This window comes from Bombina bombina, chromosome 4 (genome assembly GCF_027579735.1).
Source record: "Bombina bombina isolate aBomBom1 chromosome 4, aBomBom1.pri, whole genome shotgun sequence".
NCBI classification, from domain to species: domain Eukaryota; kingdom Metazoa; phylum Chordata; class Amphibia; order Anura; family Bombinatoridae; genus Bombina; species Bombina bombina.
Genome location: NC_069502.1, coordinates 855082371 through 855101910, shown reverse-complemented (window position 1 = coordinate 855101910; position 19540 = coordinate 855082371). Strand labels below are relative to the sequence as shown.

At 36.6% G+C, this 19540-nt stretch overlaps 1 protein-coding gene across 1 annotated transcript; it reads right to left on the bottom strand.

Annotated features, from left to right (window-relative positions):
- Positions 1-3286: 3286 nt before the first annotated feature.
- On the bottom strand, positions 3287-18097 carry LOC128657297 (gastrula zinc finger protein XlCGF17.1-like). Its single transcript, XM_053711585.1, has 2 exons — positions 17097-18097; positions 3287-4982 (listed from the first exon to the last, which is right to left on the bottom strand). The coding sequence occupies exon 2, from the start codon at positions 4897-4899 to the stop codon at positions 3886-3888; it is 1014 nt and encodes a 337-aa protein (XP_053567560.1). The 5' UTR covers positions 4900-4982; positions 17097-18097; the 3' UTR covers positions 3287-3885.
- Positions 18098-19540: the final 1443 nt, after the last annotated feature.

Genomic DNA, 19540 nt, shown 5'->3' with positions numbered 1-19540 from the left:
ATGGTCTCTTCACCCAGAGGTATTTCTTCAGATTGTTCAAATGTGGGGACTTCCAGAAATAGATCTGATGGCTTCTCATCTAAACAAGAAACTTCCCAGGTATCTGTCCAGATCCAGGGATCCTCAAGCGGAAGCAGTGGATGCATTGTCACTTCCTTGGAAGTATCATCCTGCCTATATCTTTCCGCCTCTAGTTCTTCTTCCAAGAGTAATCTCCAAGATTCTGAAGGAATGCTCGTTTGTTCTGCTGGTGGCTCCAGCATGGCCTCACAGGTTTTGGTATGCGGATCTTGTCCGGATGGCCTCTTGCCAACCGTGGACTCTTCTGTTAAGACCAGATCTTCTGTCGCAAGGTCCTTTTTTTCCATCAGGATCTCAAATCCTTAAATTTAAACGTATGGAGATTGAACGCTTGATTCTTAGTCAAAGAGGTTTCTCTGACTCTGTGATTAATACTATGTTACAGGCTCGTAAATCTGTATCTAGGAAGATATATTATCGAGTCTGGAAGACTTATATTTCTTGGTGTCTTTCTCATCATTTTTCCTGGCATTCTTTTAGAATTCCGAGAATTTTACAGTTTCTTCAGGATGGTTTGGATAAAGGTTTGTCTGCAAGTTCCTTGAAAGGACAAATCTCTGCTCTTTCTGTTCTTTTTCACAGAAAGATTGCTAATCTTCCTGATATTCATTGTTTTGTACAAGCTTTGGTTCGTATAAAACCTGTCATTAAGTCAATTTCTCCTCCTTGGAGTTTGAATTTGGTTCTGGAGGCTCTTCAAGTTCCTCCGTTTGAACCTATGCATTCATTGGACATTAAATTACTTTCTTGGAAAGTTTTGTTTCTTTTGGCCATCTCTTCTGCTAGAAGAGTTTCTGAATTATCTGCTCTTTCTTGTGAGTCTCCTTTTCTGATTTTTCATCAGGATAAGGCGGTGTTGCGAACTTCTTTTAAATTTTTACCTAAGGTTGTGAATTCTAACAACATTAGTAGAGAAATTGTGGTTCCTTCATTGTGTCCTAATCCTAAGAATTCTAAGGAGAGATCATTGCATTCTTTGGATGTAGTTAGAGCTTTGAAATATTATGTTGAAGCTACTAAGAATTTCCGAAAGACTTCTAGTCTATTTGTTATCTTTTCCGGTTCTAGGAAAGGTCAGAAGGCCTCTGCCATTTCTTTGGCATCCTGGTTGAAATCTTTAATTCATCATGCTTATGTCGAGTCGGGTAAAACTCCGCCTCAAAGGATTACAGCTCATTCTACTAGGTCAGTTTCTACTTCCTGGGCGTTTAGGAATGAAGCTTCGGTTGATCAGATTTGCAAAGCAGCAACTTGGTCTTCTTTGCATTCTTTTACTAAATTCTACCATTTTGATGTGTTTTCTTCTTCTGAAGCAGTTTTTGGTAGAAAAGTACTTCAGGCAGCTGTTTCAGTTTGATTCTTCTGCTTATAATTTCAGTTTTTTTCATTATAAGATTTAAACTTTATTTTGGGTGTGGATTATTTTCAGCAGAATTGGCTGTCTTTATTTTATCCCTCCCTCTCTAGTGACTCTTGCTTGGAAGATCCACATCTTGGGTAATCATTATCCCATACGTCACTAGCTCATGGACTCTTGCTAATTACATGAAAGAAAACATAATTTATGTAAGAACTTACCTGATAAATTCATTTCTTTCATATTAGCAAGAGTCCATGAGGCCCACCCTTTTTGTGGTGGTTATGATTTTTTTGTATAAAGCACAATTATTCCAATTCCTTATTTTTTATGCTTTCGCACTTTTTTCTTATCACCCCACTTCTTGGCTATGCGTTAAACTGATTTGCGAGTGTGGTGAGGGGTGTATTTATAGGCATTTTGAGGTTTGGGAAACTTTGCCCCTCCTGGTAGGAATGTATATCCCATACGTCACTAGCTCATGGACTCTTGCTAATATGAAAGAAATGAATTTATCAGGTAAGTTCTTACATAAATTATGTTTTTTTTTATTGGACTAACTATACATTTATAAGTTGACAAGCTTTCGGAAGAGTTCCTTCCTTTATCAAGTCTGGAGCAAAAGTCTGGAGTATTGTTAGCCCAATAAAAAAAGTATCATTGCTCAATGCAATACTCTTGTTATTTTGATATCTAAATCTCTGGACTAATACGGCTACTCCTATCAACGTGTATATATGTATATATATATATATTTGTGTGTGTGTGTGTATATATATATATATTTACATATATACACATAAATACATATGCACACATATATAGACTTATATATAAGTGCATTGGAGCCCTTTGTAGTTAAGTAGATGAAAACATGCAAAAGCATATTTATGCAATATTCATATTTAATAGTGTTATACTGTGTATTTACTGTAAATATTTAACATTCCAATGTTCTCCACATAGCAGAATATGTTTAAAGTATTTCTAAATAGATATTCCAATATATACCTGTATATGTCGATACCTATATATATATATATATATATATATATATATTTTGGAATAGCTATACATTGTACCAAAATATCATCAGATATATATATATAGAAATATTTATGAATAAATGGAACATATTCTTATATGTGAAGAACATTAGAATGTGAAATATTCATATTGTCATGTCGAGTTAGCACAAATGAGAATATGCGATTGTGTTTGCACAAGAGTGTTTCCCCCCCCACTTTTTCTCCATTGTTTTCTAGGGGGTAATAGGTGTACGCGTACGTGGTATTCTAACTTTAGCTTTTTGCGCTTGTCGGGTTAGCACGAAAACCAAAACAGTTTACTTTCAACTTGTAATATGAGCGCAACCCAACAAGCGCAAAAAGCTTACTTCTAGTACAATTAATGCTCAAGCGAGAGCCTTAATCTGGCCCTGTATCTGTCCCTAATTATTTTCAGCAAAACAGAAAACAAAGGCATAGGTTTCTACATGGCTATTACTTTCCAGAAACTCAAGGGAATTAGAAAATGAACAATTTCAGAGTTATATTACAGGGAAGGGGGCAAAATAAATAATGGAAGCCTACTGAAAAGTAGTTTTAATACACATAATTAAATATCTTATATTACATTCAAAAACTGTTTAATGTACCTTTCACACCCTGTGCTGAGCAGTTTCAGAGCTTTTAGATGCTGCTCACATTTAAGTAGTGCTCAAAGTCATTTTTTCAGTGAAAAACCAATCTAAACTATACATTGTTTTTTTTCAGCAGACCCTGCAGATTCACACTGTACCTTTATTTTATTTAAATATCATGATGTGTGAGAAATCTTAAACAGGTGTGAAAAAATTATATTTTTATTACAATTTTAATAAACACAGTTGTAAACAATACAATGTGACTGTATTAGGTAACCATTGTAAAATAAGAAGAAATGGAGAATAATTTAGAGTTTGCCAATAAAAATTAGTATTTGAAAATCAAAATATATATTTTTTAAATTTTTGTTATATTTCAGAACAATGCATTTTATTTATCCGATGTTAACGTATACACCTGGTCAATTTAAATTCCAGCTAGGGAAATATTGTCACCTCAGTGATCAGCTTACTATAATGTCCTCAAACGGTACCTACATTTCAAAGTTGGATTTTATCAACATATAAATAAGGGCCTTTTGATATTTTTTTTTTATCTAACTTTGATCTACACATATGGCCCCCCTTATATGAACCTTTACTGAAATAAAACACATTTTTTTGTGTGCCATATGATCACTTGGCAATGGAAACCTAATCCCCAGAGCCATCTTATAAGCGCTTGAGGTACAGAAGGGCCTCAAACTGTCCCAAAAGTGGGTACCACAGAGGACGACATGTAGTTATAAGTACTATAGTCATTGTGCAGATGACAACTGTGTCATACTCTTAAGTGCTGATTTCACATATTTCCTTTAATATGAATTTTCAGATGAGTAATAAGATATAATTTCCGAGTAAAACATTTCCCACAGTCAGAACATGAAAATTCTTTCTCTCCTGTATGAAGTTTTTTATGTCTATTAAGATGTGATTTCAGAGTAAAACATTTCCCGCAGTCAGAACATGAAAATGCTTTCTCCCCTGTATGAATTTTCTGATGCCTAATAAGATGGGATTTCTCAGTAAAACACTTCCCACATTCAGAACATGAAAACCCTTTCTCTTCTGTATGAATTTTCTGATGTCTAATAAGATATGTTTTCCGAGTAAAACACTTCCCACAGTCAGAACATGAAAATGCTTTCTCTCCTGTATGAAGTTTCTGATGCCTAATAAGTTCTGATTTCTGAGTAAAACATTTCCCACAGTCAGAACATGAAAATGCTTTCTCCCCATGAATTTTCTGATGCCTAATAAGATGGGATTTTTGAATAAAACATTTCCCACAGTCAGAACATGAAAATGCTTTCTCTCCTGTATGAATTTTCTGATGCTTAATAAGATGGGATTTCCGAGTAAAACATTTCCCACAGTCAGAACATGAAAATGCTTTCTCTCCTGTATGAATTTTCTGATGCTTTATGAGATTTGATTTCACATTAAAACATTTGCCACAGTCAGAACATGAAAATGCTTTCTCTCCTATATGAATTTTCTGATGATCTATAAGATTTGATTTCCGAATAAAACATTTGCCGCAGTCAGAACATGAAAAAGCTTTCTCTCCTATATGAATTTTCTGATGATTAATAAGATTTGATTTCCGAATAAAACATTTGCCGCAGTCAGAACATGAAAAAGCTTTCTCTCCTATATGAATTTTCTGATGATTAATAAGATTTGATTTCCGAGTAAAAAATTTCCCACAGTCAGAACATGAAAATACTTTCTTTTCTGTATGAATTTTCACACGATTACCAAGAGCTGATTTCAAGGTAAAAGATTTTCCAGATTCAGAACATAAGTTTCCCATGTGGCTTCTCTTATTTTGAAGAAGATTAAAAGAAGTATCAGCACTCTGGTCATGATTAGGATTACTGCAGTTTGTAAATATACCTGTTGATAAAAAATACAATGAGTAACGTTATTTATTAATTACATGTTTTTATCCTGAGAGCATTTTAAATGTTCTGAGTGTCCTCTACAAGGGGAGGCACCCAGCTATGACTCCTACACCTTTCACCAGCCTCCATGCTAAGGATTAGGGGTAGTTTACCGGACATTAGGTAATATTTTTATATACTCCCCAGCATCCAATATTTGTAAATTATTGAAATAAATAGAAATGAATGCAGTTATAATTTATACCTATTTTTTTAAAAATATATTTAGACCTTTTAAAATAGTTTTCAAGGCAATTTTAGTAATTTAATTATTTGAGTTTTAAAACTACTCTTTATAACTATTACTTGTATGCACAAAGTATTCAGTTTTATTCATGTTTCATTTATACCACATTTTTTTATTTGTAATGAAGATTTCCTTCACATCAGATTATCATTTCATATAAAAAGTAATGTATAATGTTTAAAAAAATCTATGTAGAGAACATTAGCAAATAGATATTTCTGGAATTAATTCAGTTTTTAATGTAATTAAAATATTTAGTCACACAACTGTGCTTTATAACTATTACATGTGTGCACAAATGGTGCTTTTATTTGCCCTCATAATGCCTCTTTATTTACTTTGTAAAGCTTGTTTCTTCTGCGCTACATGCTGTAATGTTGGAACTCTAGGCACTATATGCATTCTTAGTGTAGTTAAATGTAAATTTTCTAAACTAATGATTAATAATTCTTAAAGTACCTTAAAACTACTTAATTTCAAACCTTTAAAGTTATTAATATTAAATAATAATAGAATTGACACAGTCTACTTGATTTTTTTTATTGTTTAAAAAGATAGATAATGCCTTTACTACCCATTACACAGCTTCACATAACTAACATTGTTATATTACTATTCTTTATAACCTCTAAATTTGCCTGTTTTTAAGTGCCTACAGGCGGCCTCTTATCTCAGGGATTTTTATTATTTTGTTTACAGCCAGACAGAGCTAGTTCATGTGTGGCATATATATAACATTGTGCTCGCTCCAGTGGAGAACAATAATGGTTACACAGGAACCAGTACTAATTGGTTAAAATGCACTGAGATAAGAAGCAGTCTCAGTACAGCTAAGCAGAGGTTTAGATACAGGTAATCAGAGGTAAAAAAGTGTATTAATAGATCAGTGTTGGTTATGCAAAACTTGAGAATGGGTAATAAAGGGATTATCTATCTTTTTAAACAATAACACTTTTCAAGTAGACTGTCCCTTTGAAGGTACAGTAACCTCTTTTCTCCTTATTAGATTACATATAAATGGCTGTTCTTTTCTGCATTACAAATCAGTGCAAGACTGACTAAAAGGAATACACATAATAGCACACTATGTATTTTCTTAATATGTTTCAAGTGTGTATTCTCCTGTGATTAAAAACAATGACTTTCTTAACAAAAATAAAAAAAAACTACTAAAAATGGGTGTATGATTAACCCCTTAAAGTCCTGAAACTTCATGTATAAATAATAAAAAGAACAAATAGGGAGCTTTTGAAATCACTCATGCATAAAACACCTTTTTATAAAATACATTTATGAAAATCACTTGAGTATATGTACATCATATAAATCCATACAAAAGTTAAAGAATTTAGTATAGCAAAATGTCACAGAAATGACGCTAGCCAAGAGGAGCTGTCCTGGAAGTAACTTAGATAAGGCTCTTTACAATCAAGTCCAAAATATTTGTATATGATGCTGTGCTCGCACAGGGTTTGAACAGTATAAAAGCAACTACTTCCAATCACAGTGTCTGCCATCTCCTTGCCCTTGAAAATTAGGTGATTATTGGATGATGTTGGACCTTTGGGCTACACGCTGTGGAATTCCATCGGTTTAAGGCTTCAATTCTAAGCCGGGGGCAGGGGCATGGTATCGAGGTGGTCAGTAGACGGAGCACTCCGCCAATCCTAGCTGCAAAGATGTTGGATATACCAGCGCAACTACCCCAGCAAGTAAGGACCTCAGCTAGAGTAGGTGGTAGATTTATTATCACAGATGATCAGGTGGCACTATAAACAAGTGCTGTAAAATATATAGAAACATAGAAATTGACGGCAGATAAGAGCCATAGGCCCAGCAAGTCTACCCGACCTTACCTAACAGTATAAACTTATCTAGTTCGTAGGATAGCCCTATGCTTGTCCCATGCATTTTTAAAGTCCCCCACAGTGTTTGTTGCTACTACCTCTTGAGGAAGTTTATTCCATAAATCAATCACTCTTTCTGTAAAGAAGTGCTTCCTCAAATTACTCCTGAATCTACTACCCTTTAGCTTGAGCTCATGACCCCTTGTTCTTGAATTTTCCATTTTATGTAAAATACCCACAGCCTCAGTTTTACTAAACCCTTTAATGTACTTGAAAGTTGCTATCATATCACATCTTTCCCTTCTCTCCTCTAAGCTATACATATTTAGGTCATTGAGCCTATCCTGGTAAGTTTTATTTTTTAGACCATGTACCATTTTGGTAGCCCTCCTTTGCACAGATTCAAGTTTGTTAATTTCCTTCTGAAGATATGGCCTCCAGAACTGCACACAATACTCAAGATGAGGCCTAACTAATGATCTATAAAGTGGCATAAGAACCTTACTATTTCTGCTGCAAATACCTCTACCAATACATCCAAGCATTCTGCTAGCCTTACTCGCTGCATTACTACATTGTTTACTAAGTTTTAAATCATCTGAAATAATAATTCCCAAGTCCTGTTCCTCGTCTGTAACAGTCAGTAAAGTGTCAACAGTCAGTAAAGTGTCAAATATATACAAGCTGGAGTCCTTCACTGGAGAATAGCAAAACAAAATAAGCCAACAATCATTTCACCTTGTGCTGAGACTTCGTCAGGGCCCATTTAATGCAAATAATCCTTTGGATTTTTATAGAGCACCTTGTGCGTCTCCCTCCCTGAAACAATGCAGGTGAATTTTGGTTCCCACACTTATCCAGTTATTGATTCATACTCATTATGTTACTTTCTGCAACTAATGCAAAATGTATACAAATACAATACAAAATGAACCATGGCTTTTACAACGATGGTTGTAAAAGCTTCACTAGGATCCCATTTGCATGGCTTTGCCAGTGTTTTTTTTATAGGTAATTAGAAAGGAATGCTCACCAGGCAATGCAGGGTACAGTAACAAGGAGGCAGACATGTTTCTGGGTATCAAAAGGGTTAAGCAGTAGAATAATCAGGGAGCGAGGCGGCGGCATGACATAGCCTCCCCCAAAGAGTACCTTCGGGACCCTAGGCTGGCTTAGAGTGGTGATCAGCATGGAAGCTGGAGACAAGGGAAGGAGCATGCACATCACAGGTAGGAACCCAGGAACAATTCACAGTTCAATGTTGACCAGCAAAAGCCTTGTACCTTGAGACAGCCATGCATAACTGAGAGCGTATTCGAAAACCAATGTTCAGCAGCGGGGACCCTCACAGAAGGAGCAGAAAGAGGAAAGACACAAGGCTGGTAACCGGCAGCTGCTTGAATATGAGAACATCGAAGAGAAGAATGCCAGTGGCTGTTCTTAGCAAGTTCTGCTAAGGGTAGCAATTCGGACCATTTGGAATGCTGTAAATTTACATAAGCTCTGAGATAAGCCTCTAGGTCTTGGTTTGTTCTTTCCGTCTGCCTATTTGTTTTAGGGTGATAACTAGAGGACAAGGAGACAATAGTACCAAGCAGTTTGCATAGACCTCTCAATAAGGCAGAAACAAATTGAGGACCTCTGTCAGAGACAATATTCACATGAATGACATGTAGTCGAATCACATGGGAGAGTAACAGATCTGCCAATTCTTGGGCAGTAGACAACTTGGCTAAAGGTACAAAATGGGCAAGCTTAGAAAACCGATACACTACAACCCAAATTACTGTATTGTTGTTGGAAGGAGGTAGATTCACAACAAAATACATGGCAATGTGTGTCCAAGGCTGCTTTGGTATGTACAGGGGTTGAAGCCGACCATGAGGTAAGGATCGAGGTGTCTTGTTGATGACACATGTCTGACAGTCTTTGAAATACTCTTGAATATCGGACTACATGGTAGGCCATAAAGACAAGAAGAATGGTTCTAGCTCACCATAAGTCCCCAAACAAAATATTCTTAAGTCAGGATGCTTCAAAATCAAGTCAGATTTGTAGGTGCAGTATAAAAACAACAAACAATGGAAGAAAAGTAATTAAAGAAAAAAAAGATGACTCTAGGCCGCAACAGCAGACACATTTCATGTGGGGCTACTGCACTTGTTCACTGCTTTACAAGCTAATCTGCCTCCAATCTATTTAAAGACACATCTTTAATTAAAGAAAATAAAACTTAAAGGGACAGTCTACATAAAAATGTTTATTGTTTAAAAAAATAGATAATCCCTTTATTACCCATTCCTTAAATTTGCATAACTAACACAGTTATATTAATACACTTTTTACCTCTTTGATTACCGTGTATCTAAGCCTCTGCAAACTGCCCTCTTATTTCAGTTCTTTTGACAGACTTGCATTTTAGCCAATCAGTGCTGACTCCTAGGTAACTCCACGTGCGTGAGCACAGTGTTATCTATATGATACACTTAAACTAACACCCTCTAGTGGTGAAAAACTGTCAAAATGCATTCATATAAGAGGCAGTCTTCAAGGTCTAAGAAATTAGCATATGAACCTCCTAGGTTTAGCTTTCAACTAAGAATACCAAGAGAACAAAGCAAAATTCGTGATTAAAGTAAATGGAAAAGTTTTTTTAAAATTACATGCCCCATCTGAATCAAGAAAGTTTATTTTGGACTAGACTATCCCTTTAACCCTTTTCTAACTGAAGAACATTTTTACAGATTATACAAATAATACCATTATATTTGTTAAATGTTGTATTATATTTACTAGTTTAACCTTAATGGGTATTTATTCAGATTTTATTCTTTGAACTATATTAATTAGTTTTTAAATGTTTGAACCTCTCAAGTTTTATATATTAAGAGAGAAGTTTAAAGGTTCGCACCAAACAAGGTTGACCGGACAATTTGCTGTCATGAGCCCAGGACAGCACAGGAGTACAGAGACTTGTGGGCACAAAGAGGATATCAGAAGCAGTAGGAGCCTGGGGACGTTTTCTATTTTGTGCCTGCTGCAGTCTTTTGAGAAGACGTGCTGAGTTGACTAATCACACAGGAGGGAGGAATGATATGCTCAACAGGGGTTTCAGATGAATCAGTGGGGAAACTGGCGGGACAAGGTGTCTGCCTTCTTATTTTTGGTTTTAGGAAGATAGGAGACCACAAAGTTAAAACGAGAGAAGAATAAGGCTCATATGGCCTGTCTAGGATTGAGACGGAGAGCAGTTTCCAAATACGTCAGGTTCCTATGATCAGTAAGGATTTATATGGGGTTAGCAGTACCCTCTAGCCAATGTTGCAATTCAGTAAGTGCCATCTTAATGGCTAAAAGTTTACTATTTCCCACATCGTAATTCCTCTCTGCAGGGGAGAATCATTTGGAAAAGAAGGCTACTGGGTGCATTTTGGACATGGAAGGGTCCCTTTGCGTCAAGACCGCACCAGCTCCTATCTCAGAGGCATCAACCTAATAGAGAATAAAGCCAATATGGGTGATGTATATACACAGTATGGCTGATGTATGCACAATATGGATGTATTTAGAACAACTTTCTAGTAACTTCTGGAATCACAGCTTCACATATAATCCCCCTCCTCCCTATGGGATGTGTCTTAGTACCAGGTTGTGTGCAGCTCTTGTCACATCTTCACTGTTTTAATGTCTCTAAACCTCTACGACTTAAGACTAAACATTCAATTTCCATATCATTAAGTTCAGAGATTTGATATCTGGATGGAAAAATGGACCTTGAGATAGAAGGTCTGGCCTTAGAGGAAGAGATCAAGGCGGGCAACTGAACATTTTTACAAGGTCCACATACCAAATCCTGTGAGGCCATGCTGGGGCTATCAGAAACAGATAAGATTGTTCCATAATGATCTTTCAGATCACTCTTGGAAGTAGAACCAGAGGGGAAAAATGTAAGCAGGCTGATAAGACCAAGGTACTGCTAGAGAATCTAAAATTTCCGCCTGAGGATCCCTGGACCTTGAGAGATACCTGGGAAGTTTCTTGTTCAAATGAAAGGCCATCAGATCTATTTCTGGAAGGCCCCACATCTGTCCAAGTTCATAGAACACATCTGGATGGAGAGACCACTACCCCGGATGTAGAGATTGATGGCTGAGATAATCCACTTACCAGTTGTCTATACCTGGGATATGAATCGCAGTGATTAAACAAGAATTGGATTCCGCCCAAAAAAAGTATTCCAGATACTTCTTTCATTGCTAGGAGACTGTGAGTCCCCTTTGATGATTGACATATGCCACTGTTGTGATATTGTCTGCCTGAAAACCAATGTAAGGTTGTCTCTTTAATAGAGGCCAAGCCTTAAGAGCTCTGAATAGAGCACGGAGTTCCAGGATATTGATTAGTAACCTTGTATCTTGAGGATTCCAAACTCCTTGTGCTGTCAGAGACCCCAGACAGCTCCCCAACCTGTAAGACTTGCATCTGTTGTGATTACAGACCAGGTAGGATGAACAAATGAGGCCCCTTGAAAAATAAAGTGGTGGTTTAACCACCAAGTAAGAGAAAGTTGTGCATTGTGATTTAAGAATATCAGTTGGGATATCTGAGTGTAATCCTTGCACCATTAGTGTAACTTTTAAAGTTATAGAGGTCTCATATGAAAACAAACAAAGGGGATTGCGTCCAATGATGCAATCATGAGACCTAACACTTCCATACACATGGCGACTGAAGGGGATGATAGAGACTGAAGGTTTAGACAAGCTGAAACCAATTTCAATTGTCTCTTTTCTGTTAGGGATAGAGTCATGGTCACTGAATCTATCTGGAAACCTAAAAAGGTGACCTTTGTCTGAGGAATCAAGAAACTCCTTTATAAATTGATCCTCCAACCAAGTCTTCAAAGAAACAATAGTTGTGTCGTGTGAGAGTCTGCTAAATGAAAAGATTGAGTTAGTACCAAGATATCGTCCAAATAAGGAAATATTGCAATACCCTGCTCTCTAAATACAGATAGAAGGGCACCTAGAACCTTTAAGAATATTCTCGTAGCTGTTGCTAGGCCAAATGGAAGAGCGATAAATTGGTAATGTTTGTCTAGAAAAGTGAATCTCAGAAATTGATAGTGATTTTAAAGGGACAGTCTACCAGAGAATTGTTATTGTTTTAAAAGATAGATAATCCCTTTATTACCCATTCCCCAGTTTTGCATAACCAACACAGTTATATTAATATACTTTTTACTAGGGTTGCACCGATACTAGTATCGGTATCGGTACCGATACCAAGTATTTGCATGAGTACTTGTACTCGTGCAAATGCACCGATACTTAAACCGATACCTCCACTTCCTAGCCATATGCTATCTTGTGGCGTTTTTTCAAACTGCATGTTCCCATTTTATTTTAAACTGGAGTGGAGACTAAACTAAAAATTGTTTACTACTGTTCTGACAATACAAATTGCTTTTATTTGTATTATTGTAGGAGAGATCACTGTACCTCATTCAGACAAACCCCTGAAGTACTGGGCAGTTAATAAACAGATTTCCAGCTCTGGCTAAAATGGGCCAAAAATATCTTTCTGCCCCATGCAGTAGTGTGGAAAGTGAAAGACTGTTCAACTTAGAGTCGAAACCTCCATACAAATGTAAGATTGATGTTATATAACAGCCCTACAACCCAATTGTATCACCCCTTTATATTTAATATTTTATTGTAATATTTTTATTTATAAACATGTTCAGTGAACTTTGTGACAAATAAAACTGTTTTATTATTTCATATTGAATTACAGTCCTTTATAATTATAAAGAAGGAATCTTAAATAATTAGTCTGTAGTGTGCTTGGTAAACTGTCACATGACATTTAAAAAAAAAAAAGTATCGGTAATTGGTATCGGCGAGTATTTGAAAACAAGTATCGGCACTTGTACTCGGTCATAAAAAAATGGTATCGGTGCAACCCTACTTTTTACCTCTGTGATTACCTTGTATCTAGGAACCTTCTTCCAGCCCCCTGATCACATGACTGTGACTGTTTATTATCTATTGTCTTAAATTTAGCATTGTTTTGTGCTAAATCTTAAATAACCCCCTATGCCTGAACACAGAGTTATCTATATGGCCTACGTGTACTTTCTGTCTCTTTGTGTTGAAAAGAGATTTAAAAAGCATGTGATAAGAGGCAGCCATTTAAAGGCTTAGAAATTAGCATATGAACCTACCTATGTTTAGTTTAAACTAAGAATACCAAGAGAAAAAAGCAAATTTGATGATAAAAGTAAATTGGAAAGTTGATTACAATTAAAAGTCCTATCTGAATAATGAAAGTTTAATTTATACTAGACTGTCTCTTTCAGGCCCATTTATCAAGCTCCGTACAGAGCTTGAAGGGCCGTGTTGCTGGCGAGTCTTCAGACTCGCCAGAAACACAACTTATGAAGCAGCGGTCACAAAGACCACTGCTCCATAACCCTGTCCGCCTGCTCTGAGCAGGCGGACAGGAATCGCCAGAAATCAACCCGATCGAATACGATCGGGTTGATTGACACCTCCCTGCTAGCGGCCGATTGGCCGCGAGTCAGCAGTGGGCGGTGTTGCACCAGCAGCTCTTGTGAGCTGCTGGTGCAATGTTAAATGCGGAGAGCGTATTGCTCTCCGCATTTAGCGAGGTCTTGCGTACCTGATCCGCAGTGTTGGATCAGGTCCGCAAGCCCTTTGATAAATGGGCCTGTTTAAGTCTATTGTGGACATAAAGTGACCTTGCTGAACAAAAGGCAGAATAGTCCTTATAGGCACCATCTTGAAAGTTGGGACTTTTAAAAATCGATTTAAAGTTTTCAGATCCAAAATTGGTCTGAAAGAATTTTCCTTCTTTGGGAGAATTTACATATTTGAATAGAAACCCAACCCCTGTTCCTGAAGAGGAACTGTGACAATTACCTATGGGTTTTCACCATTTTATTGCCATAAGGTGCTGGCAGAGAAATTATGGAGATGACATTTTACAATATGTAGATGATTTGCTGATACAGACTGAGACTAGGGAGGAACATCTTATTATTTTACATGATCTTTGCCAGGCTCTGCAAGAGGCAGAATTGAAAATGAATCCATTTAAGGTATAATTGTTACAGTCTCAAGTTTCTTTTTTAGGACTCCAAGTAGGTAGTGAGGGTAGGTCACCAAAAGGAGAGAGAGTTCAAGCTATATTACCAATGCCTAGACCCAATACGGTCACTGATTAACGGAAATTGTTGGGTCTTATTAATTTTTGTCATGATTTTATTCAGGATATGGCAGAAAAGGCAAAGTCATTATAAGAGTTACTGAGAGATCAACAAAATTATATTCTTAAGTGGACAGATAAGACAGAAAATGCATGGGTCACATTGAAACGGTGCCTTACAACGGATCCTGTTTTGGCATCACCTATCCCTCTCACACCTTTTGTTCTACAATGTTATGCTAGAGATTAATCCATCTCTGCTGTGTTATTGCAGAAACAACATGGGTTACTGAGACCCATTGGTTACTTCTCTAAACTGATGTCACCTGTGGAGAAAGATGTTTGAATGTGTAAAACAGCTAATGGCTGTTGCATGGGCTGTTGGCACAGTCAAACATATCACATGCTTTGAATCAAATATTGTACAGACACCTCCTTCGTTGTTGAAATTGTTACAACGGTCTGCTGAGGATTTAGCAGGTCATTCTGCATGTGTAGCTCAATGGGTATTGTGCATGCAAGCAGAAAGAATTACTATTCAGATTAGCCCTACTTATGTTTTACCTCAGTTAATGCAGATACCTGGCGAGGTACATGATTGTATGTCCCAAGTGGAACAGGAGAAAATGTCTACATTCACTTTGATTCCACATGGGTATAAAAAGGCTAACAATTTTTTTGTAGACAGAGCTAGATCCTTTTCAGATGGCAGTTTTCATACAGGATTTGCTGTATATGATGCAAATAATGGTCACACATATACGTTTCGTTTACCAGGAAATATGTCTGCACAAAGAGCAGAATTGGTAGATGTTAAAAAGGCAATACAGTTATCTAATGGTTACACTAATAATTATACAGACAGCAGTTTTGTTCACAAAGCATTGACATTGCATTTGCCGATTTAGGAGAAAAGGGGAATGGTAGATTCTCAAAACAAACCCTATAAGCATGGGTCTATTTTACTGGAGTTTTTTTGAAATAGAAAAATATACACTATCAAGATGTGCTAGGATAAAAGTGAAGGCACATCAGTCAGGAGACAGTCCTATAATAACTGCAAATAGGATTGCAGATCAGGCAGCAAGAAAAGCAGCATTGGTGGGTAAACCATATCTTCAAGAAGTTTTAGTTTTATCAACTGTTACACCTGACAATCCTAAAACTGATACATTACAGGATTTGATAAAATTGCAGGAGGAAAATCTAGAAAGAATTCAACACAGAATTATGGAGTAAAGGCAGACTGGAAATTTGTTACCATATGTTCCTAATCCTTTGTGTACAGAAATGGTTAAATTCAACCATGAAGTGTTAGGACAAGTGGGGAGAGACAAATTATACAGCATGGTAAAGAAAAAGTATTTTCACCCAAATTGACATAAGATTTGGGAGGAAGTGACACAAGAATGTTTGCAGAATGCGCCTAGGCCAAAGCGACAAAAATCTGTTACGCAAAAAGTAACTTCTTGTTCTTGGGAAGCAATACAAATTGATTTTATTAGGCCTTTGCCACCTGCAAAAGGGGGATAGACATACGGTTTGGTTGTTGTTGATATTTTCTCTAAGTGGGTAGAAGCAGTTCCATTAAAGACAAATACTGCACAAGCATTATGGACATCTATATTTTCTATTTGAGGTTTTCCTAGGATTCATGAAAGTGACCAAGGTACTCATTTTATAGGAAAGTGATGCAGGCTTTGTGTGCTTTGTTAGGAATACAACAAAGGTTTCATGTACCTTATCTTCCACAATCAGCTGGGATGGTGTGAGCAGAACTATTAAATAAAGGTTACGCAAGGCTATTCAGGATAAAGGAAAGTGTTGGGTACAACATTTACCCGCTATCCTGATTTCCATTTGTTCTGCTCCTAATGCTACAACTCAGGTAACACCTTATGAATAATATGGTAGAGAAATGCATGTAACATATCCAGGAGACATTATTTATTCCAGGTCCAATAAAACAGTTTATAAAACAAACTGTATGGCTGAATCAGTTCCAGAATCAGTTAAAGGTTCTTAAAAACTTTCAGAAACAGAGGTCCATGGCATGCTGGTTGGGAAGGTCCTTATGTGATTCAGAAAAAGCTATTGTTAGTTATAGCACGTGATACTTGTAACAAAAGAAAGCAACATTCTTTGTGTGTACACATTGATCAATGTAAACCTACAGTTAAAGGACCAGTTTACTTATGGGAAAGGAGTTCATTAGCAACAATAACACTATATTAGCAACTAATGGAGATGATAATACATAAATAAAGAAGTTTGTAAACTATATTTTTTTACATTTTTTGTCTTCTTCTTTGCAGTTCAGCTCAATGTCCCTGGAACACCCTGATAAAAGGGCAATGCTACAATACTCTATTACCCCGCCCCATGGCCAATCAAAGTGCGTTAATAAATTATATGCTAATGACCGCTAATCAGCAGCTAACAAAATAAATGCAAAGTGTGGGGAGTGATATTTTAATTTAACGGTCTCTGGAAGCACAATTACATAGGACCTGGGTGATTTTCTTTATGTTTCAGTTTGTTTTTCAATACACCTTATACAGAGACCTTTAAAAAGTTAATTGTGGCATTATATACAACCTGCAACTGACGTTTAGAAAATAGACATTTAGGCAGTGTAATACGATCCTCTCCTAATGCAAACTAACTCAAAATCAGTTAAAGCTGTCTGCAGTCTTTGTTTTGCAGCGTCAAGATCTTATACAATGTTTCAGTTTGCACATACCTTCAATTTTTTACAGCCCGTGATTCCCGAGACTAGCAGTGGGTAAAATAGTAACATTATGCTTTCCAGCTGATTGAAGCTCACACAACATTTTATTCCAGCTGCATTATGATCTAGGTAGAAAAGCACCAGCACTAAAAATAAAAAAAAATGCTCACTGTTTAACACGGAGCCAGGGGGTGGAGCATGCTCTATGCACTGAAGGCAGGGAGACCAGAGTGGCCGCACGGCCAAAAATATTCAAAGGGGTATAGGTAATATGATCTAAAATCAGAGACTTCAAAAAAATATTTACAGAGAAATAAAATGATGTTTATTGTATGCTCAGCACTAGTATATTTAACTATGCCAGCAGTTTTGATTAAAAAATATTTTTAATTTGGGTAAACTGTCCCTTTAACTCGCACTTGTTTCTGTTTTACAGATATTGAATGCAATGGCATTGAAAAATGCATATGCACATACGTGTACACTTTTCATACAGGTTTTTAAAGAACTTAAACATTGTACATCATCATTAGCTCTTAATGGACATTTTGGAGAAAAACCTGTGAAAAAGAAGGACAATGAATCTACATCTCTGTTGCCGCAAGGAGAGACTCACAGACAATTAATTTATCTAAGGATGGACTATGGACAAACAGGACTTGTGATGTATATACTTTTGGACATTTTATTAATAAGGGACTCAAATGTTTATATTAGTGCTCTTGGGACCTATGGACAGAATCTCAATGTTTCTAATTGTTGGGTCTGTGGATATGAACCAATGGCTGTTTATCATGGATTACCATATATCTGGGGCTCGATCCGATATAAATCGTCGCCCGCAAAAGCCGGCGACGCCAAAATCTGTGCGGGTTTGGTATCCTATATACGGCGTAACCTAGAAGTTACGCCCGTATATTTCTGCCATCGCCTGTAGTTTTTTGGGCCATAGGCAGGTATACCAAACCCGCGCAGTTTGGTATCCAATATACAGCGTAAGGACTTACGTGGCGAAAATGGAGAAATCTTACTCCATTTTCACCTCGCCACAAAAAGCAGCTGTAAGAAGCCTTACGCTGACTATTGGAGCCCCGTAACTACCTAAACTACCTGCAAAATAAACCTAACACCTAACGCATGCGTCGGAGGAGCGAAGAAAGAAGATTGAAGATGCCGCTTGATGGAAGATGCTGCCGGATGGAAGAAGACTTTGCTGCCGCTTGGATATAGACATCGCCGGGATGAAGACTTCTTCTTTGCCGCTTGGATAAAGACATCGCCGGGATGAAGACTTCTTCTTTGCTGCTTGGATAAAGACATCGCCCGGATCGGATGAGGAGTTTGGCCCGGTTGGGTGAAGACAAGGTAGGGAGATCTTCAGGGGGGTAGTGTTAGGTTTTTTTAAGGGAGGTTTGGGTGGGTTTAGAATAGGGGTATGTGGGTGGTGGGTTGTAATGTTGGGGGGGGGTGTTGGGTTCTTTTTTTTTACAGGCAAAAGAGCAGTTTTCTTTGGGGCATGCCCCGCAAAAGGCCCTTTTAAGGGCTGGTAAGGTAAAAGAGCTTGGAACTTTTTTAATTTAGAATAGGGTAGGGATTTTTTTTTATTTTGGGGGGCTTTATTATTTTATTAGGGGGCTTAGAATAGGTGTAATTAGCTTAAAAATCTTGTAATCTTTTTTTTATTTTTTGTAATTTAGTGGGGGGGTTTTTTTGTAATTTAGTTTAGTTTATTTAATTGTATTTTAGTTTAGATATTTGTAGTTTATTTAATTTATTGATAGTGTAGGTGTATTTGTAACTTAAGTTAGGATTTATTTTACAGGTAAATTGGTAATTATTTTAACTAGGTAGCTATTAAATAGTTATTAACTATTTAATAGCTATTGTACCTAGTTAAAATAAATACCAAGTTACCTGTAAAATAAATATAAACCCTAAAATAGCTACAATGTAATTATTAATTACATTGTAGCTATCTTAGGGTTTATTTTATAGGTAAGTATTTAGATTTAAATAGGAATATTTTCATTAATAATATTAATATTAGATTTATTTTAATAAGAGTTTAGTTAGGGATGTTAGAGTTAGATAGGGTTATTATACTTAATATATATATATAATATAATAACGATATTAACTATATTAACCCTAATATAATTAGGGTTAATATAGTTAATATATATAATATAATAATTATATTAACTATATTAACCCTAATATAATTAGGGTTAATATAGTTAATATAGCTGGCGGCGGTGTAGGGGGATTAGATTAGGGGTTAATGTGTTTAATATAGGTGGCAGCGGTGTAGGGGGATTAGATTAGGGGTTAATACATTTATTATAGGTGGCGGCGGTGTAGGGGGATTTAGATTGTAGGCAAAAGAGCTGATTACTTTGTGACAAAGCCCCGCCAAAAGCCCTCTTAAGGGCTGGTAAAAGAGCAGTTTTCTTTGG

What these genes read in the sequence shown, in the direction of transcription:
- LOC128657297 (XM_053711585.1), bottom strand. Translation starts at nt 4,899, where the DNA reads ATGGGAAACTTATGTTCTGAATCTGGAAAATCTTTTACCTTGAAATCA.